This window comes from Sebastes fasciatus, chromosome 21, assembly GCF_043250625.1.
Source record: "Sebastes fasciatus isolate fSebFas1 chromosome 21, fSebFas1.pri, whole genome shotgun sequence".
Classification (NCBI taxonomy): Eukaryota; Metazoa; Chordata; class Actinopteri; order Perciformes; family Sebastidae; genus Sebastes; species Sebastes fasciatus.
The window spans coordinates 1,597,080-1,614,034 of record NC_133815.1 but is presented as its reverse complement, the minus strand read 5'-3'; the positions used below and the strand labels follow the sequence as shown (position 1 = coordinate 1,614,034).

General features: G+C 36.4%; 2 protein-coding genes across 2 annotated transcripts; one reads left to right on the top strand and one right to left on the bottom strand.

Moving 5' to 3' along the window:
* Positions 1-599: 599 nt before the first annotated feature.
* On the bottom strand, positions 600-4,347 carry LOC141759853 (GTPase IMAP family member 4-like). Its single transcript, XM_074622316.1, has 5 exons — positions 4,205-4,347; positions 2,974-3,415; positions 2,750-2,790; positions 2,569-2,619; positions 600-1,420 (listed from the first exon to the last, which is right to left on the bottom strand). Exons 1-5 carry the CDS (start codon positions 4,212-4,214, stop codon positions 846-848), a joined length of 1,119 nt encoding a protein of 372 aa, XP_074478417.1. The 5' UTR covers positions 4,215-4,347; the 3' UTR covers positions 600-845.
* On the top strand, positions 4,278-6,535 carry LOC141759857 (GTPase IMAP family member 7-like). The gene is made up of 2 exons (XM_074622326.1): positions 4,278-4,415; positions 5,288-6,535. Exons 1-2 carry the CDS (start codon positions 4,397-4,399, stop codon positions 6,004-6,006), a joined length of 738 nt encoding a protein of 245 aa, XP_074478427.1. The 5' UTR covers positions 4,278-4,396; the 3' UTR covers positions 6,007-6,535.
* The last annotated feature ends 10,420 nt before the right edge of the window (positions 6,536-16,955 follow it).

Below are 16,955 nucleotides of genomic sequence, written 5' to 3'. Positions count from 1 at the left end.
ATAAATTTTAAGTGAATAAAAAAATAAAAGGAAAAATAAATAAATAAATTTAAGTTAATAAAATAGATAAATAAGTAAAAGGGAAAATTGAATAAAAGTAGATAAATAAGGGAATTAATACAAAGGTAAATAAAGAAGCAAATCAAAAAATCAATTTGTCACATGTTATCAGTTAAATAATGCACACATATATTTGTAATATTATTTTTAGTACATTTAATGTCATATTCATTTATTTATTGAATAATTTATTAATTTATTTTAGATTTCGGCAGTTTCTGTCCTCCATAAATTTGACCCTAAATGTAATAAGGGGGGGATAAATTAAGCAAACCACGTTTTGTGTCACACAGATAAATAGAAATGTATTCATCTTCCACTTATTTTTAGTTTCAGAGGATTTTGGGGAAACAAGGCGGCTCTATTATAACATTAAAAACAACATTTCCCTCATGTCCTCTAAACCTATTCAAGTACCATTTCATAACCTCGGTGTCGGTGCAGGTGAAGCCCTGAGAAGTGTGTAGGATAAGTATTTAAATCACTGTGTCCGACTGGATCTGTGTGGTGGAGTTATCAGAGACCACAGAGACACAGAGTTTACAACACAACTGGGTTTTATTGGTAAATGTACAGCCATCATGCCATCACAGTTTACAACAATCGCTTCATTTGACAGAATTCATGCAGCAATTTAAAAAACAACATGATATAAAAACATAGAAATCCTCGATTAAATGCTTCATAACAAACAATCAAGTTCACGGTATTGAATTTTATATTAATTAGTAAATAAATCACATTCCAGCCCTTTATTGATCTGGTCTGATACGTGCACTGTGCTGTTATTTTAATATCTTGACCACTGTCTGCATTAGCCTTTCCACTTGTCGATGTGAAGGTGAGGCATTGTTCTCAAAAAGAACACACCTATTGCCGCACATTGAAACTATTTTCTTGAGATCAGAGCTGGAGTTATGCAAAAACTCCTCAAAGCTCGTGCCTCCTTGCTTCAGGTCTTGCCCACGAGTAAACAGGATGACTGTTTGTTCATGAACTCTGTTGCCAAAAGCTGCTGCCAACTTATTCAGTATGTTTCTCTCACCGTCTGTAAATCTGCTAATATGTATCACAAGTAAGAACACACAAGGCTCCTGCTCACACAACTCTCTGCACTTCCTCACATGTTGTTCTCTAATATCTGGTTTAATGTCATCATCAAAGATGTCTGGGGTATCAATGACACGTACACGTCTACCGCCTATCACAGTGTCTTTGGCGTGGCACTCTCTGGTGATCAGATCTGAACTGGCTCTTGACGTGAAGATTGGCTCTCCGAGGATTGTGTTTCCACTTGCACTCTTTCCAGTCCCGGCCATTCCCAGCAGAACAAGGTTCACTCTGGTCGCAGGGTGATTTCCTGCATTGATGTAGAACAAAAATAACTTCAGGGAACTTTACAATTATGTTTTCATAATTACAAACAGCTGCTTTCTTTTTTTTTTTTATTCTTTGAAAAGAAGTGTGTTTGCTTGCATTGTCACGGCTACAATGAAGGTCTTAAATGACTGAAATTGACTGGCACTACTGTGCTGCACTATTCCTAGACCTATAAAATAAAATGAATTGCAAAAGATTAAAGCTGTGCGGGATACCAGTTATAGTGCGGTTTACTGTTAAACCATATCATAACCATATGATAACAAAGACTTAAAATGTGATGTTTGGGAGAGGCAGACATTCTGTAAAAATTTAGACCAGATTCAGTATAAATGTATAAATATTACTATTTTTTTAAACTTTATAAATTGAACAAATTGTATGGAGGACAGAACCTGCCAAAATCCAAAATAAATACATAAAGTTCTTACATAAATTAGTATGCCATTAAATGTACCAAAATTGAATAATGAATCATATGGAGGACAAAACCTGCCAAAAATAAATAAATAAACCATTAAAAGAAAAAAAAAAATTTAAAATAAATGTAGGCATTAATTAAATTATAAAATGTGACATACATTGATATTTCTGTTTAAGTTTTCTTCTTTATTTGTTTATCTTTGTAAATAAATAAGTTTGGGGAAATATATAGAGGGGAAATGCAAAGGGAAAAAAATTACGCAGAAATAAATAAATGTATACAATTTAATAGTGAATGAATACATTTAAAATAAATTAAAAAAAATGAATCTAAAATAATTAAAAATATATGCAAAAATAAAGAAATCAATTTAAAAGTTAATAAAAATAAGTCAATAAATAAATAAAAGGGAAAATAAAATAGAAGAGTAGATGGATAGGGGAAGTACTACAAAGATAAATCAATAAAGAAGCAAATTAAAACAGAAATTCAGATTTTTGTCACATTTTTTCAATTAATTAATGCCTACATTTATTTTAAATATTAAATATTAAATTTTGGTTAATTAAATGGCATATTTATTTATTTATCGAGTAATTTATTTATGTTTGATTTTGGCAGTTTCCGTCCTCCATACATAACTACATATTTTTGTAATAATATACAGTCTGGATTCAGACACATCTTGAGAACACAGCTCTCACCTTTGGGAGTCTTCTTGGGGGCAGTGGAGCGCTCGTTGTTATATCCGACACCTGGTCAAAAAAGGTCAAATAAGAGTTTCTGTAAGGTGCTATAGAACCTTTCGGTTCCGTTTCCCTTCAATAAACACCACACATTTGACTATAAGTTAGCAAAATGCCGCTGACAGAGATTGTTGCTTACCTGCTGTCTCCATTGAAGTGTATGATGTTGACTCAGCATAACTATAATATAGAGGCAGAACCATGTTAACTCACCAATAGGTTTGCTTTTATAGAGTTGATACTGTAGACGTATGCAAACTATTACAGCAATCCCCTATTAATTGTACATGCACCAGTGTACACCAGTATTTTTTTTTTTTACATGAAATTATGATCCTAAATCTACTGTGCTTCCACCTTTACCTCGTGTTGGCTGGCATCAGAAATCTGTCTTTAGCCAGTCTGATCAGCTCGCTGTAAAGCTGCTCCATGGTGCAGAATCTGAACAGGTAAGGCTCTGGGTGTTTGTAGCTGAGGGGCAGCACCACTATGAAGTCCTCTGTGGGTTTTCCAGTTATTCTGCTAAGCTCCTCTATCTGCTTCCACACTTCTTCTGGTGAAAACCCTTCCTTTACTATCAACAAAGACATGTCAGGGTATGGACTAATGGCATATAGTTCTTTTATGTCCTCACGTGCTGAGGACAAGTTTGGTGTATACATGACACGATATCTCTCATTTTCATGTATCTCAGTTTTCTTCAGAACATTTCTTTTGCGTGGCGAATCGTTTGCTAGGATGTTTGTTATTAGAGCTCTCTTCAAGGACTCTTCACTTCCCAGGACAACGACTGAAATCTTCCTTTCTGTGAAAACAACAAATACATACATACAATAAAAAAAAAAATCTTATATGTGGTTCCACTTGATTATACAAAAGAGGTTCCTTTTACTTCAACACCAAATCTTATTGCTTCCCAAAAATAAGTTTATTAAAGTGTGCTATTAGTATACTTCTTTTAAACTAAAAATAAGAGTGCATACTTTCAGTTTACTTTTTATGTACTCATCAGAGATATACTTAACAAGAACATACTTAAGTATACTGACAAGTACACAGAAAAGTATAAGTATATCTGGCTTATAGGCCTACTTGTACTTACTCTTTTGATCGAGATATACTTAGTGTAATTAAGTATTCTTGAGTCGCAGACTCAAGTCCCCATCTCTGGGCTACAAGTATACTTGCAGTATAAAAACTATTAAACTAGTATTTTACTGAGAGTATACTTTAAAGTGCACTTTCATAAGCTAAAAAGTGGACTACAAGTATAAAACTAGTAAACTATCAGTATACTCATAGTATAGTTGCAGTACAAAATAAAACTTAGGTGTAAACTAGTTGTGTACTTAAAGTTTACTATTCTTAGACTTAAAGTACACTTAATAGTATACTTTTATAAACTAAAAAGTGGGCCAATTTAGTGCCAAGAAGTATTAATGTAGTACATTTAAAAGTATACTACTAGTACATTGATATTAGTATACTTACTACATAAAGTATACTTGTGAAATATATACTTGAACTTTACTTCAGTATACTTCATAAATACTACTTTTTCGTAAGGGAAGCAGAGATAAAAAAAAAGACATACCGTGAGACATGGTCTTCAGATCGAGGGCAGCAAAATACGGAGGAGCTGTGTGGTATCTGCAGAATGTGCTGGCCTGTTTTATACTGTTATGCAGATGTTATGGGCGGGACAGCTGTGTGGCTACCATATAAATCAGCCCCAAATGCCTTACTGTAATATTCATCTTTGCTGAGACAACGCTGCTGAGAAAAGATGGCTTCAATTCCTGCTGGTAAGACTTAAAACTACAGACTTGGTTTTTTTTTTTGCTGATTTGATATGTATTGTGATTTTTAAGTATTGCGATGCGATATTGCGATTTTGTATAACTTGTTTAACACTAGACCAGGGGAACAAGTTGAATCATTCACTTCTAATGACTTTTACTTTGGAAAATCTCTAAATGAATCCAGTAAAAATGTTTGATTTTCAGCATGTCTGTAGTCAGAGATGTCCTGAAGTCAAATATATCAGTCATTGTCAGGAATGAATTATTATTTCCAGCAACCCAAAAATCAAAGAATAAAGACATTTCCCTCACAGATTAGTGGGATTTTCTCTTTTAATTTATAATGGACATGTAATGTTTTATACTTCTGGTGAATAAAATCCAATCAATATTATTTCCATAGATGTATTTTGTACATCAGCTCCGTTCTCTTTATCCATCCATGGTCAGCTCCATCGGGGCCGTTTCAATGCATAACGTTTCCTGTCCGTGACAGAGTGAGCATGCAGCTTTAGCCGTGATGTCTAGCTCTGCTTTTCCTGCAACGTGTGAAACCCAAAGTGTTTCCATCCTTTACTAGATGTGTAGTGTTTACCACGCTGGATTTATCATGTGATGGTGCAGGTCGTACCCTCCAACGTTTTCTACTTTTTCGTTTCGGCTCGCTGCGGTTTGTTTTGGTTGACAGATGTGACGTCACGTTACTCAGACTACAACAATAAAACTTCCTTCTACCTCCACATACACTCAAATGAAGAAAATATATCGATTCTGGCATTAAAGAATCAACTTCAAAATCGTAAAAAATTGTGATACATAGGTGAATAAATTTTTTCCCCACTCCTACTAAACAGAGTTGATGAATTGTGTTGCAGGTCCTGACTTGAGAATCGTGATGATTGGAAAAACTGGTGTGGGCAAGAGTGCAGTTGGAAACACCATTCTGGAGAAGAAACATTTCAAATCCCGTCCCAGCTCAGAGTCCGTGACTGAGACCTGTGAGAAAGGTGTGACACAATGGGGCAACCGAGTGGTTAGTGTGGTGGACACACCAGGGATCCTGGACACCAAGAAATCCCAAGAATTCATGAAAAAAGAGATCGTGAGGTGTGTCGAGGTGTCATGTCCCGGCCCTCACGTGTTCCTGCTGGTCATCCAAGTCGGTCGGTTCACCACCGAAGAGAAGAACTCTGTGGAAGCCCTGCAAGAGCTGTTTGGTAAAAACGCTAACCAGTACATGATCGTGCTGTTTACCCGTGGCGGCGATCTCGGAGACACGACCATACAAGAGTACGTACGTGAGGGCAAGCCGGAGCTACGAAAAGTCGTCCAAAGCTGTGGAAACAGGTTCCTCGTCTTTGACAACACCAGTAAAGACAGAAGTCAAGTGGTGGAGCTGATCAAGAAGATCGATGACATGTTTGCAGGAAACGGGGGGAATTACTACACAGACGCCATGTATAAGGAAGTCACGGAAAAACAAGCAACCTTAAAAAGAGATGGAAGTGTTAGTGTCTTCTATGGCGGATATAGCTTCATGGGTTTACTGATGTCACGTTTATTACTGTTTGATCTCATTCTTGGAAGAGACTAAATGAACATAATCAGTAGCCTCTTTTTCTTGCATGTAGTTTAATGTCCTTGAAAGGCGCTTTGTGACTAATGTCTGTGAAAAGCAAATCAATTCTACTAAACACATCATCAATATCCAGTCGTAACAGGACAGCTTCTGTACCCATGTGTGAAAATATGGAATATATTTAGAGGCACCGACACACACACTTACAGTGTAGACAGACAGTGTGCTGTTATTCTGTGTTGCTTCAGTAAAAAAAAGGTTTTAAAGAAAAGATTAAGTCAATTTTATTTAAATAGCCTAATATCACAAATCACAAACGTGCCATAAGGGGCTTTATGTTGATTAAATGTTGTAAGAATGTCAAAATGAGTTTTAAAGATAAACAGTAGAGATAATGTACGCTGTATTTCTTGCTTCTGCTACACATAAACCTAATCTTGATTTTGCAGTATGTATAATCATTTTGAAAAATGACTTATTGATTTAAAATGTAAAGTTTTATTCTGTAAAATGGTGAAATAAAAAGATGAACTAACTAAAGAAATCTGATTTTCATTGTTTCATGTTATTGTAATATGAATTGAGGGTAACACTTCATTTTACAGGTCCACAAATTTCATGGTAATTAGGTGATAATTAGCAAGTAACCTATTGAAAGTTCTTTGACAAATTACCCCAATATTTACCTCAAAATTGGTCGAAAATTACTTTGTTATAAACATTATTTAATAATTATATTCCGCTTTTTCCCAATAGCTGGTAATTTATTTAATACATTTCCAGGAAAGGAATACAAAGTTAATTGATATGCTTTAATTTCATGTCTGCTGATAAATAGATAATAATTAGCAAATAACTTCTTTGAAATGTCTTAAAAACCTCCCTGAATCATGACATCAGCTTCCAGGTTATATTTGTGGAGACAATAAGTCACAATGGTGAGATTTGTGCCTGATCAGAAGTGTCATCTAATAGTTTTGGTTTTCCACCTCCGATGGAGAGCAACTGCTTCTCAAGGACCCTATTTTACCATGATATGCTATTTCATAGCTTATAATTATTAAATAATGTTTATAATAAAGACATTTTTTATACATTTCAAGGTACATATTGGGGTAATCAGAATCAGAATCAGAATCAGAATGGTGTTTATTGCCAGGTGTAAGAGGTATACACTAGGAATTTTCTTTGGCATTATTGGTGCGAGACAAACTGTATAATAACAAAAGAATAGATAAAAACAGAAGAATAGATAAAAACAGAAGAATAAAATAATAAAAATGTACAATTTACAAATTACAAATAAGCTATAAACATGATATAAAGATAGTGCAAATATTGAGAGAGGGGGGAGAGTCAGTGTCGGCAGGGGGGGCAGTAGTGTGTGTGTGAGGGAGAGACAGTCACAGGGGGGCAGAGGGGCTGTTGGAGAGCCCCACTGCCATGGGGAAGAAACTGTTTTTGTGACGTGAGGTTTTGGTCCTGATGGACCTTAACCTCCTGCCAGATGGCAGAGTCTGAAAGAGATGGTGTCCAGGATGGGAGGGGTCGGCCACAATCTTCCCTGCCCTCCTTAAGGTCCTGGAGGTGTACAGCTCCTGGAGGGAGGGAAGGTTGCAGCCGATCGCCTTCTCTGCAGCACGGATGACCCGCTGCAGCCTGGCCTTGTCCCTGGCGGTGGCAGCGGCGAACCAGACGGTGATGGAGGAGGTGAGGATGGACTCGATGATGGCCGAGTAAAAGTGCACCATCATGGTCTGTGGCAGGTTGAATTTCTTCAACTGCCTCAGGAAGTACATCCTCTGCTGGGCCTTACTGGTGAGGGAGCTGATGTTTAGCTCCCACTTGAGGTCCTGGGCGATGGTCGTGCCCAGGAAACGGAACGACTCCGCCGTGTTGACTGGGGAGCCGCGCAGGATGAGGGGGGGGAGCGGGGCTGAGTTCCTCCTGAAGTCCACTGCCATCTCCACTGTCTTCAGGGCGTTCAGCTCCATGTGGTTCTGGCTGCACCAGGATGCCAGATGGTCAACCTCCCATCTGTAGGCAGACTCGTCACCCTCGGAGATGAGGCCGATGAGGGTGGTGTCGTCTGCAAACTTAAGGAGCTTGACAGATTGGTGTCTGGAGGTGCAGCCGTTGGTGTACAGGGAGAAGAGCAGTGGGGAGAGAACGCAGCCTTGGGGGGCACCGGTGCTGATGGTCTGGGTGTCGGAGACTTGCTTCCCCAGCCTTACGTGCTGACTCCTGTCAGTTAGAAAGTCTGTGATCCACCTGCAGGTGGAGTCAGGCACGCTCAGCAGGGAAAGCTTGTCCTGTAGCAGAGCTGGGCTGATGGTGTTGAATGCGGAACTGAAGTCCACAAACAGGATCCTGGCATAGGAGCCAGGGGAGTCCAGATGCTGGAGAATGTAATGAAGGGCTAAATTTACTGCGTCGTCTACAGATCTGTTAGGTCTGTAGGCGAACTGCAGTGGGTCCAGCAGGGGGTTGGTTATTGTCTTTAGGTGTTGGAGCACAAGTCGTTCAAAGGTCTTCATTATCACAGAGGTCAGAGCGACGGGTCTGTAGTCCTGAAGACCTGTGATCCTTGGCATGATTCCAATTACTTGCTAATTATCACCTAATTACCATGAAATTTGCAGACCTGTAAAATGAAGTATTATTATTATTATAATTACTGCTGTTGGTATTATATAAGTTACATTTATCATCCATTCAGTATTTAAAGCAATAGAGCATTTTTCACAGCAAACATATTGACTTGTCATAGCAGGAATATCTCAGTTCTATCAAGTATCCCAGTAAACCATGACACCATGAATACCAGGAGCCTGGAACTAGCTCACCTTTTGCTTATAAATTGACCAACCATCTACATAACCCATTTAGTGACGCAGCATCATTTGTTTATTAATACTTTTATGACCTGTATCCCTGGTCAAGAGAGGTTTCTGCAATATTCTCTCTTTCTGATTTACATTTTATTTTCAGGAGTAATTTGCAGTGTAATATAGCAGTGCAGCGTAGTATAATCTGACTTTGGAAAATCTGCCTTTTCCTTTAGTGCTCCTGATTCTTGGAACAACCTTCAAAACACTTGGGAATGATGGTGGTCATGGTTAAAACTTGGATAAGGCTAGGGAACGATGGTGGTCATGGATACAACTTGGATAAGGCTAGGGAACGATGGTGGTCATGGATACAACTTGGATAAGGTTGGGAAACGATGGTGGTCATTGTTACTGAAGGAGAGAAATAAGACCATGGAGAAAATTGATTTGCATGAAAGACCTGAGTTGTATGCATCTCTGCAGAGCTCACCCCAAATGACACTCCTTTAGTCGGCTACCTCAATCATTGAAATGATGCCCCCCCCCCCACACCCTCACACCCCTCACTCTGCTAGTGTTTCTCGTAAGTTACCACACTTTCCATTTATGACGCACGTTCTGTTTTAGTACAAACAACAAGATAGCTAGATGCAATAACAGGATATATGTGGTGCGATAACATCTGTGGAATGAAGGGCTGTTATTTCCTGTGTGTGACCAAATTGTGAAGACATGCACAAAATAAATGTGTGAGAGACTTTTACTTTCGCTCAGTGGCGGCTGGTGGAAAATTTTCTAGGTAGGGCTGTGCCACATCCAATCAATTTCAACAAACATCCCGGTATGATTTAATGCAAAAAAAGTGAAGGTATCAAAAACACAAGATAGGTAAGGTAAAGATCAGGGTAAGTAAACATGAAGTGCAATTAGGAATACTGCTGTTAAGTCCTGAAGCTATTCAGACATCTGAATGTACATAAGCATGGGACTAAAGTGCTCTGAGGTGTAGATATAGTAAACTCCAGCAAAACATCTGCTTTAAAACTCTCTCACCTTACTCAAAAGGCACAGCCACAACACATCCACAGATATCAATACTACATAAAATACAGTTAACAAGAACAATACAACTAATTTACCGGTCTCAATTAAATTGTGATGCCTCCATGACCAATTTAAGCAAATGAGACTGAGGTCAACTATGTATAAGAAAAGTCAATGTGGTGAGAAAGCCTGGGCATATTTTTGACAGCTTATTTGTAGAGGAATTTTACTCTTCTTTTCTATCATGTAGTTTAATGTCCTTGAAAGGCACTTTGTGACTAATGTCTGTGAAAAGCAAATACATTCTACTAAACACATCATCAATATCCAGTCGTAACAGGACAGCTTCTGTACCCATGTGTGAAAATATGGAATATATTAAGAAGCACCGACACACACACTTACAGTGTAGACAGACAGTGTGCTGTTATTCTGTGTTGCTTCTGTAAAAAAAAGGTTTTAAAGAAAAGATTAAGTCGATTTTATTTAAATAGCCTATTATCACAAATTACAAACGTGCCATGAGGGGCTTTATGTTGATTAAATGTTGTAAGAATGTCAAAATGAGTTTTAAAGATAAACAGGAGAGATAATGTACGCTGTATTTCTTGCATCTGCTACACATAAACCTAATCTTGATTTTGCAGTATGTATAATCATGGTAATTTGGTATGCTATTTTTGAAAAATTACTAAGTGATTTAAAATGTAAAGTTTTATTCTGTAAAATGGTGAAATAAAAAGATGAACTAACTAAAGAAATCTGATTTTCATTGTTTCATGTTATTGTAATATGAATTGAGGGTAACACTTCATTTTACAGGTCCACAAATTTCATGGTAATTAGGTGATAATTAGCAAGTAACCTATTGAAAGTTCTTTGACAAATTACCCCAATATTTACCTCAAAATTGGTCGAAAATTACTTTGTTATAAACATTATTTAATAATTATATTCCGCTTTTTCCCAATAGCTGGTAATTTATTTAATACATTTCCAGGAAAGGAATACAAAGTTAATTGATATGCTTTAATTTCATGTCTGCTGATAAATAGATAATAATTAGCAAATAACTTCTTTGAAATGTCTTAAAAACCTCCCTGAATCATGACATCAGCTTCCAGGTTATATTTGTGGAGACAATAAGTCACAATGGTGAGATTTGTGCCTGATCAGAAGTGTCATCTAATAGTTTTGGTTTTCCACCTCCGATGGAGAGCAACTGCTTCTCAAGGACCCTATTTTACCATGATATGCTATTTCATAGCTTTTAATTATTAAATAATGTTTATAATAAAGACATTTTTTATACATTTCAAGGTACATATTAGGGTAATTTGGCAGGAATTCCAATTACTTGCTAATTATCACCTAATTACCATGAAATTTGCAGACCTGTAAAATGAAGTATTATTCCAGTGTGCCTAGAAGCACAAGGCAAAGCCTATACTACAAAAGTGTTATTATTATTAAAATTACTGCTGTTGGTATTATATAAGTTACATTTATCATCCATTCAGCATTTAAAGCAATAGAGCATTTTTCACAGCAAACATATTGACTTGTCATAGCAGGAATATCTCAGTTCTATCAAGTATCCCAGTAAACCATGACACCATGAATACCAGGAGCCTGGAACTAGCTCACCTTTTGCTTATAAATTGATCAACCATCTTCATAACTGATTTAGTGACGCAGCATCATTTGTTTATTAATACTTTTATGACCTGTATCCCTGGTCAAGAGAGGTTTCTGCAATATTCTCTCTTTCTGATTTACATTTTAGGAGTAATTTGCAGTGTAATATAGCAGTGCAGTGTAGTATAATCTGACTTTGGAAAATCTGCCTTTTCCTTTAGTGCTCCTGATTCTTGGAACAACCTTCAACACACTTGGGAATGATGGTGGTCATGGTTAAAACTTGGATAAGGGTAGGGAACGATGGTGGTCATGGATACAACTTGGATAAGGTTGGGAAACGATGGTGGTCATTGTTACTGAAGGAGAGAAATAAGACCATGGAGAAAATTGATTTGCATGAAAGACCTGAGTTGTATGCATCTCTGCAGAGCTCACCCCAAATGACACTCCTTTAGTCGGCTACCTCAATCATTGAAATGATGCCCCCCCCCCCCACACCCTCACACCCCTCACTCTGCTAGTGTTTCTCGTAAGTTACCACACTTTCCATTTATGACGCACGTTCTGTTTTAGTACAAACAACAAGATCGCTAGATGCAATAACAGAATATATGTGGTGCGATAACATCTGTGGAATGAAGGGCTGTTATTTCCTGTGTGTGACCAAATTGTGAAGACATGCACAAAATAAATGTGTGAGAGACTTTTACTTTCGCTCAGTGGCGGCTGGTGGAAAATTTTCTAGGTAGGGCTGTGCCACATCCAATCAATTTCAACAAACATCCCGGTATGATTTAATGCAAAAAAAGTGAAGGTATCAAAAACACAAGATAGGTAAGGTAAAGATCAGGGTAAGTAAACATGAAGTGCAATTAGGAATACTGCTGTTAAGTCCTGAAGCTATTCAGACATCTGAATGTACATAAGCATGGGACTAAAGTGCTCTGAGGTGTAGATATAGTAAACTCCAGCAAAACATCTGCTTTAAAACTCTCTCACCTTACTCAAAAGGCACAGCCACAACACATCCACAGATATCAATACTACATAAAATACAGTTAACAAGAACAATACAACTAATTTACCGGTCTCAATTAAATTGTGATGCCTCCATGACCAATTTAAGCAAATGAGACTGAGGTCAACTATGTATAAGAAAAGTCAATGTGGTGAGAAAGCCTGGGCATATTTTTGACAGCTTATTTGTAGAGGAATTTTACTCTTCTTTTCTATCATGTAGTTTAATGTCCTTGAAAGGCACTTTGTGACTAATGTCTGTGAAAAGCAAATACATTCTACTAAACACATCATCAATATCCAGTCGTAACAGGACAGCTTCTGTACCCATGTGTGAAAATATGGAATATATTAAGAAGCACCGACACACACACTTACAGTGTAGACAGACAGTGTGCTGTTATTCTGTGTTGCTTCTGTAAAAAAAAGGTTTTAAAGAAAAGATTAAGTCGATTTTATTTAAATAGCCTATTATCACAAATTACAAACGTGCCATGAGGGGCTTTATGTTGATTAAATGTTGTAAGAATGTCAAAATGAGTTTTAAAGATAAACAGGAGAGATAATGTACGCTGTATTTCTTGCATCTGCTACACATAAACCTAATCTTGATTTTGCAGTATGTATAATCATGGTAATTTGGTATGCTATTTTTGAAAAATTACTAAGTGATTTAAAATGTAAAGTTTTATTCTGTAAAATGGTGAAATAAAAAGATGAACTAACTAAAGAAATCTGATTTTCATTGTTTCATGTTATTGTAATATGAATTGAGGGTAACACTTCATTTTACAGGTCCACAAATTTCATGGTAATTAGGTGATAATTAGCAAGTAACCTATTGAAAGTTCTTTGACAAATTACCCCAATATTTACCTCAAAATTGGTCGAAAATTACTTTGTTATAAACATTATTTAATAATTATATTCCGCTTTTTCCCAATAGCTGGTAATTTATTTAATACATTTCCAGGAAAGGAATACAAAGTTAATTGATATGCTTTAATTTCATGTCTGCTGATAAATAGATAATAATTAGCAAATAACTTCTTTGAAATGTCTTAAAAACCTCCCTGAATCATGACATCAGCTTCCAGGTTATATTTGTGGAGACAATAAGTCACAATGGTGAGATTTGTGCCTGATCAGAAGTGTCATCTAATAGTTTTGGTTTTCCACCTCCGATGGAGAGCAACTGCTTCTCAAGGACCCTATTTTACCATGATATGCTATTTCATAGCTTTTAATTATTAAATAATGTTTATAATAAAGACATTTTTTATACATTTCAAGGTACATATTAGGGTAATTTGGCAGGAATTCCAATTACTTGCTAATTATCACCTAATTACCATGAAATTTGCAGACCTGTAAAATGAAGTATTATTCCAGTGTGCCTAGAAGCACAAGGCAAAGCCTATACTACAAAAGTGTTATTATTATTAAAATTACTGCTGTTGGTATTATATAAGTTACATTTATCATCCATTCAGCATTTAAAGCAATAGAGCATTTTTCACAGCAAACATATTGACTTGTCATAGCAGGAATATCTCAGTTCTATCAAGTATCCCAGTAAACCATGACACCATGAATACCAGGAGCCTGGAACTAGCTCACCTTTTGCTTATAAATTGATCAACCATCTTCATAACTGATTTAGTGACGCAGCATCATTTGTTTATTAATACTTTTATGACCTGTATCCCTGGTCAAGAGAGGTTTCTGCAATATTCTCTCTTTCTGATTTACATTTTAGGAGTAATTTGCAGTGTAATATAGCAGTGCAGTGTAGTATAATCTGACTTTGGAAAATCTGCCTTTTCCTTTAGTGCTCCTGATTCTTGGAACAACCTTCAACACACTTGGGAATGATGGTGGTCATGGTTAAAACTTGGATAAGGGTAGGGAACGATGGTGGTCATGGATACAACTTGGATAAGGTTGGGAAACGATGGTGGTCATTGTTACTGAAGGAGAGAAATAAGACCATGGAGAAAATTGATTTGCATGAAAGACCTGAGTTGTATGCATCTCTGCAGAGCTCACCCCAAATGACACTCCTTTAGTCGGCTACCTCAATCATTGAAATGATGCCCCCCCCCCCCACACCCTCACACCCCTCACTCTGCTAGTGTTTCTCGTAAGTTACCACACTTTCCATTTATGACGCACGTTCTGTTTTAGTACAAACAACAAGATCGCTAGATGCAATAACAGAATATATGTGGTGCGATAACATCTGTGGAATGAAGGGCTGTTATTTCCTGTGTGTGACCAAATTGTGAAGACATGCACAAAATAAATGTGTGAGAGACTTTTACTTTCGCTCAGTGGCGGCTGGTGGAAAATTTTCTAGGTAGGGCTGTGCCACATCCAATCAATTTCAACAAACATCCCGGTATGATTTAATGCAAAAAAAGTGAAGGTATCAAAAACACAAGATAGGTAAGGTAAAGATCAGGGTAAGTAAACATGAAGTGCAATTAGGAATACTGCTGTTAAGTCCTGAAGCTATTCAGACATCTGAATGTACATAAGCATGGGACTAAAGTGCTCTGAGGTGTAGATATAGTAAACTCCAGCAAAACATCTGCTTTAAAACTCTCTCACCTTACTCAAAAGGCACAGCCACAACACATCCACAGATATCAATACTACATAAAATACAGTTAACAAGAACAATACAACTAATTTACCGGTCTCAATTAAATTGTGATGCCTCCATGACCAATTTAAGCAAATGAGACTGAGGTCAACTATGTATAAGAAAAGTCAATGTGGTGAGAAAGCCTGGGCATATTTTTGACAGCTTATTTGTAGAGGAATTTTACTCTTCTTTTCTATCATGTAGTTTAATGTCCTTGAAAGGCACTTTGTGACTAATGTCTGTGAAAAGCAAATACATTCTACTAAACACATCATCAATATCCAGTCGTAACAGGACAGCTTCTGTACCCATGTGTGAAAATATGGAATATATTAAGAAGCACCGACACACACACTTACAGTGTAGACAGACAGTGTGCTGTTATTCTGTGTTGCTTCTGTAAAAAAAAGGTTTTAAAGAAAAGATTAAGTCGATTTTATTTAAATAGCCTATTATCACAAATTACAAACGTGCCATGAGGGGCTTTATGTTGATTAAATGTTGTAAGAATGTCAAAATGAGTTTTAAAGATAAACAGGAGAGATAATGTACGCTGTATTTCTTGCATCTGCTACACATAAACCTAATCTTGATTTTGCAGTATGTATAATCATGGTAATTTGGTATGCTATTTTTGAAAAATTACTAAGTGATTTAAAATGTAAAGTTTTATTCTGTAAAATGGTGAAATAAAAAGATGAACTAACTAAAGAAATCTGATTTTCATTGTTTCATGTTATTGTAATATGAATTGAGGGTAACACTTCATTTTACAGGTCCACAAATTTCATGGTAATTAGGTGATAATTAGCAAGTAACCTATTGAAAGTTCTTTGACAAATTACCCCAATATTTACCTCAAAATTGGTCGAAAATTACTTTGTTATAAACATTATTTAATAATTATATTCCGCTTTTTCCCAATAGCTGGTAATTTATTTAATACATTTCCAGGAAAGGAATACAAAGTTAATTGATATGCTTTAATTTCATGTCTGCTGATAAATAGATAATAATTAGCAAATAACTTCTTTGAAATGTCTTAAAAACCTCCCTGAATCATGACATCAGCTTCCAGGTTATATTTGTGGAGACAATAAGTCACAATGGTGAGATTTGTGCCTGATCAGAAGTGTCATCTAATAGTTTTGGTTTTCCACCTCCGATGGAGAGCAACTGCTTCTCAAGGACCCTATTTTACCATGATATGCTATTTCATAGCTTTTAATTATTAAATAATGTTTATAATAAAGACATTTTTTATACATTTCAAGGTACATATTAGGGTAATTTGGCAGGAATTCCAATTACTTGCTAATTATCACCTAATTACCATGAAATTTGCAGACCTGTAAAATGAAGTATTATTCCAGTGTGCCTAGAAGCACAAGGCAAAGCCTATACTACAAAAGTGTTATTATTATTAAAATTACTGCTGTTGGTATTATATAAGTTACATTTATCATCCATTCAGCATTTAAAGCAATAGAGCATTTTTCACAGCAAACATATTGACTTGTCATAGCAGGAATATCTCAGTTCTATCAAGTATCCCAGTAAACCATGACACCATGAATACCAGGAGCCTGGAACTAGCTCACCTTTTGCTTATAAATTGATCAACCATCTTCATAACTGATTTAGTGACGCAGCATCATTTGTTTATTAATACTTTTATGACCTGTATCCCTGGTCAAGAGAGGTTTCTGCAATATTCTCTCTTTCTGATTTACATTTTAGGAGTAATTTGCAGTGTAATATAGCAGTGCAGTGTAGTATAA

Coding starts and splice junctions, on each gene's coding strand:
- LOC141759853 (XM_074622316.1), bottom strand. Junction 2,620..2,749: donor CACTTCAATGGAGACAGCAG/GTAAGCAACAAT, acceptor TTTTTTGACCAG/GTGTCGGATATAACAACGAG. Junction 1,421..2,568: donor CCCCAAGAAGACTCCCAAAG/GTGAGAGCTGTG, acceptor ACATCAATGCAG/GAAATCACCCTGCGACCAGA.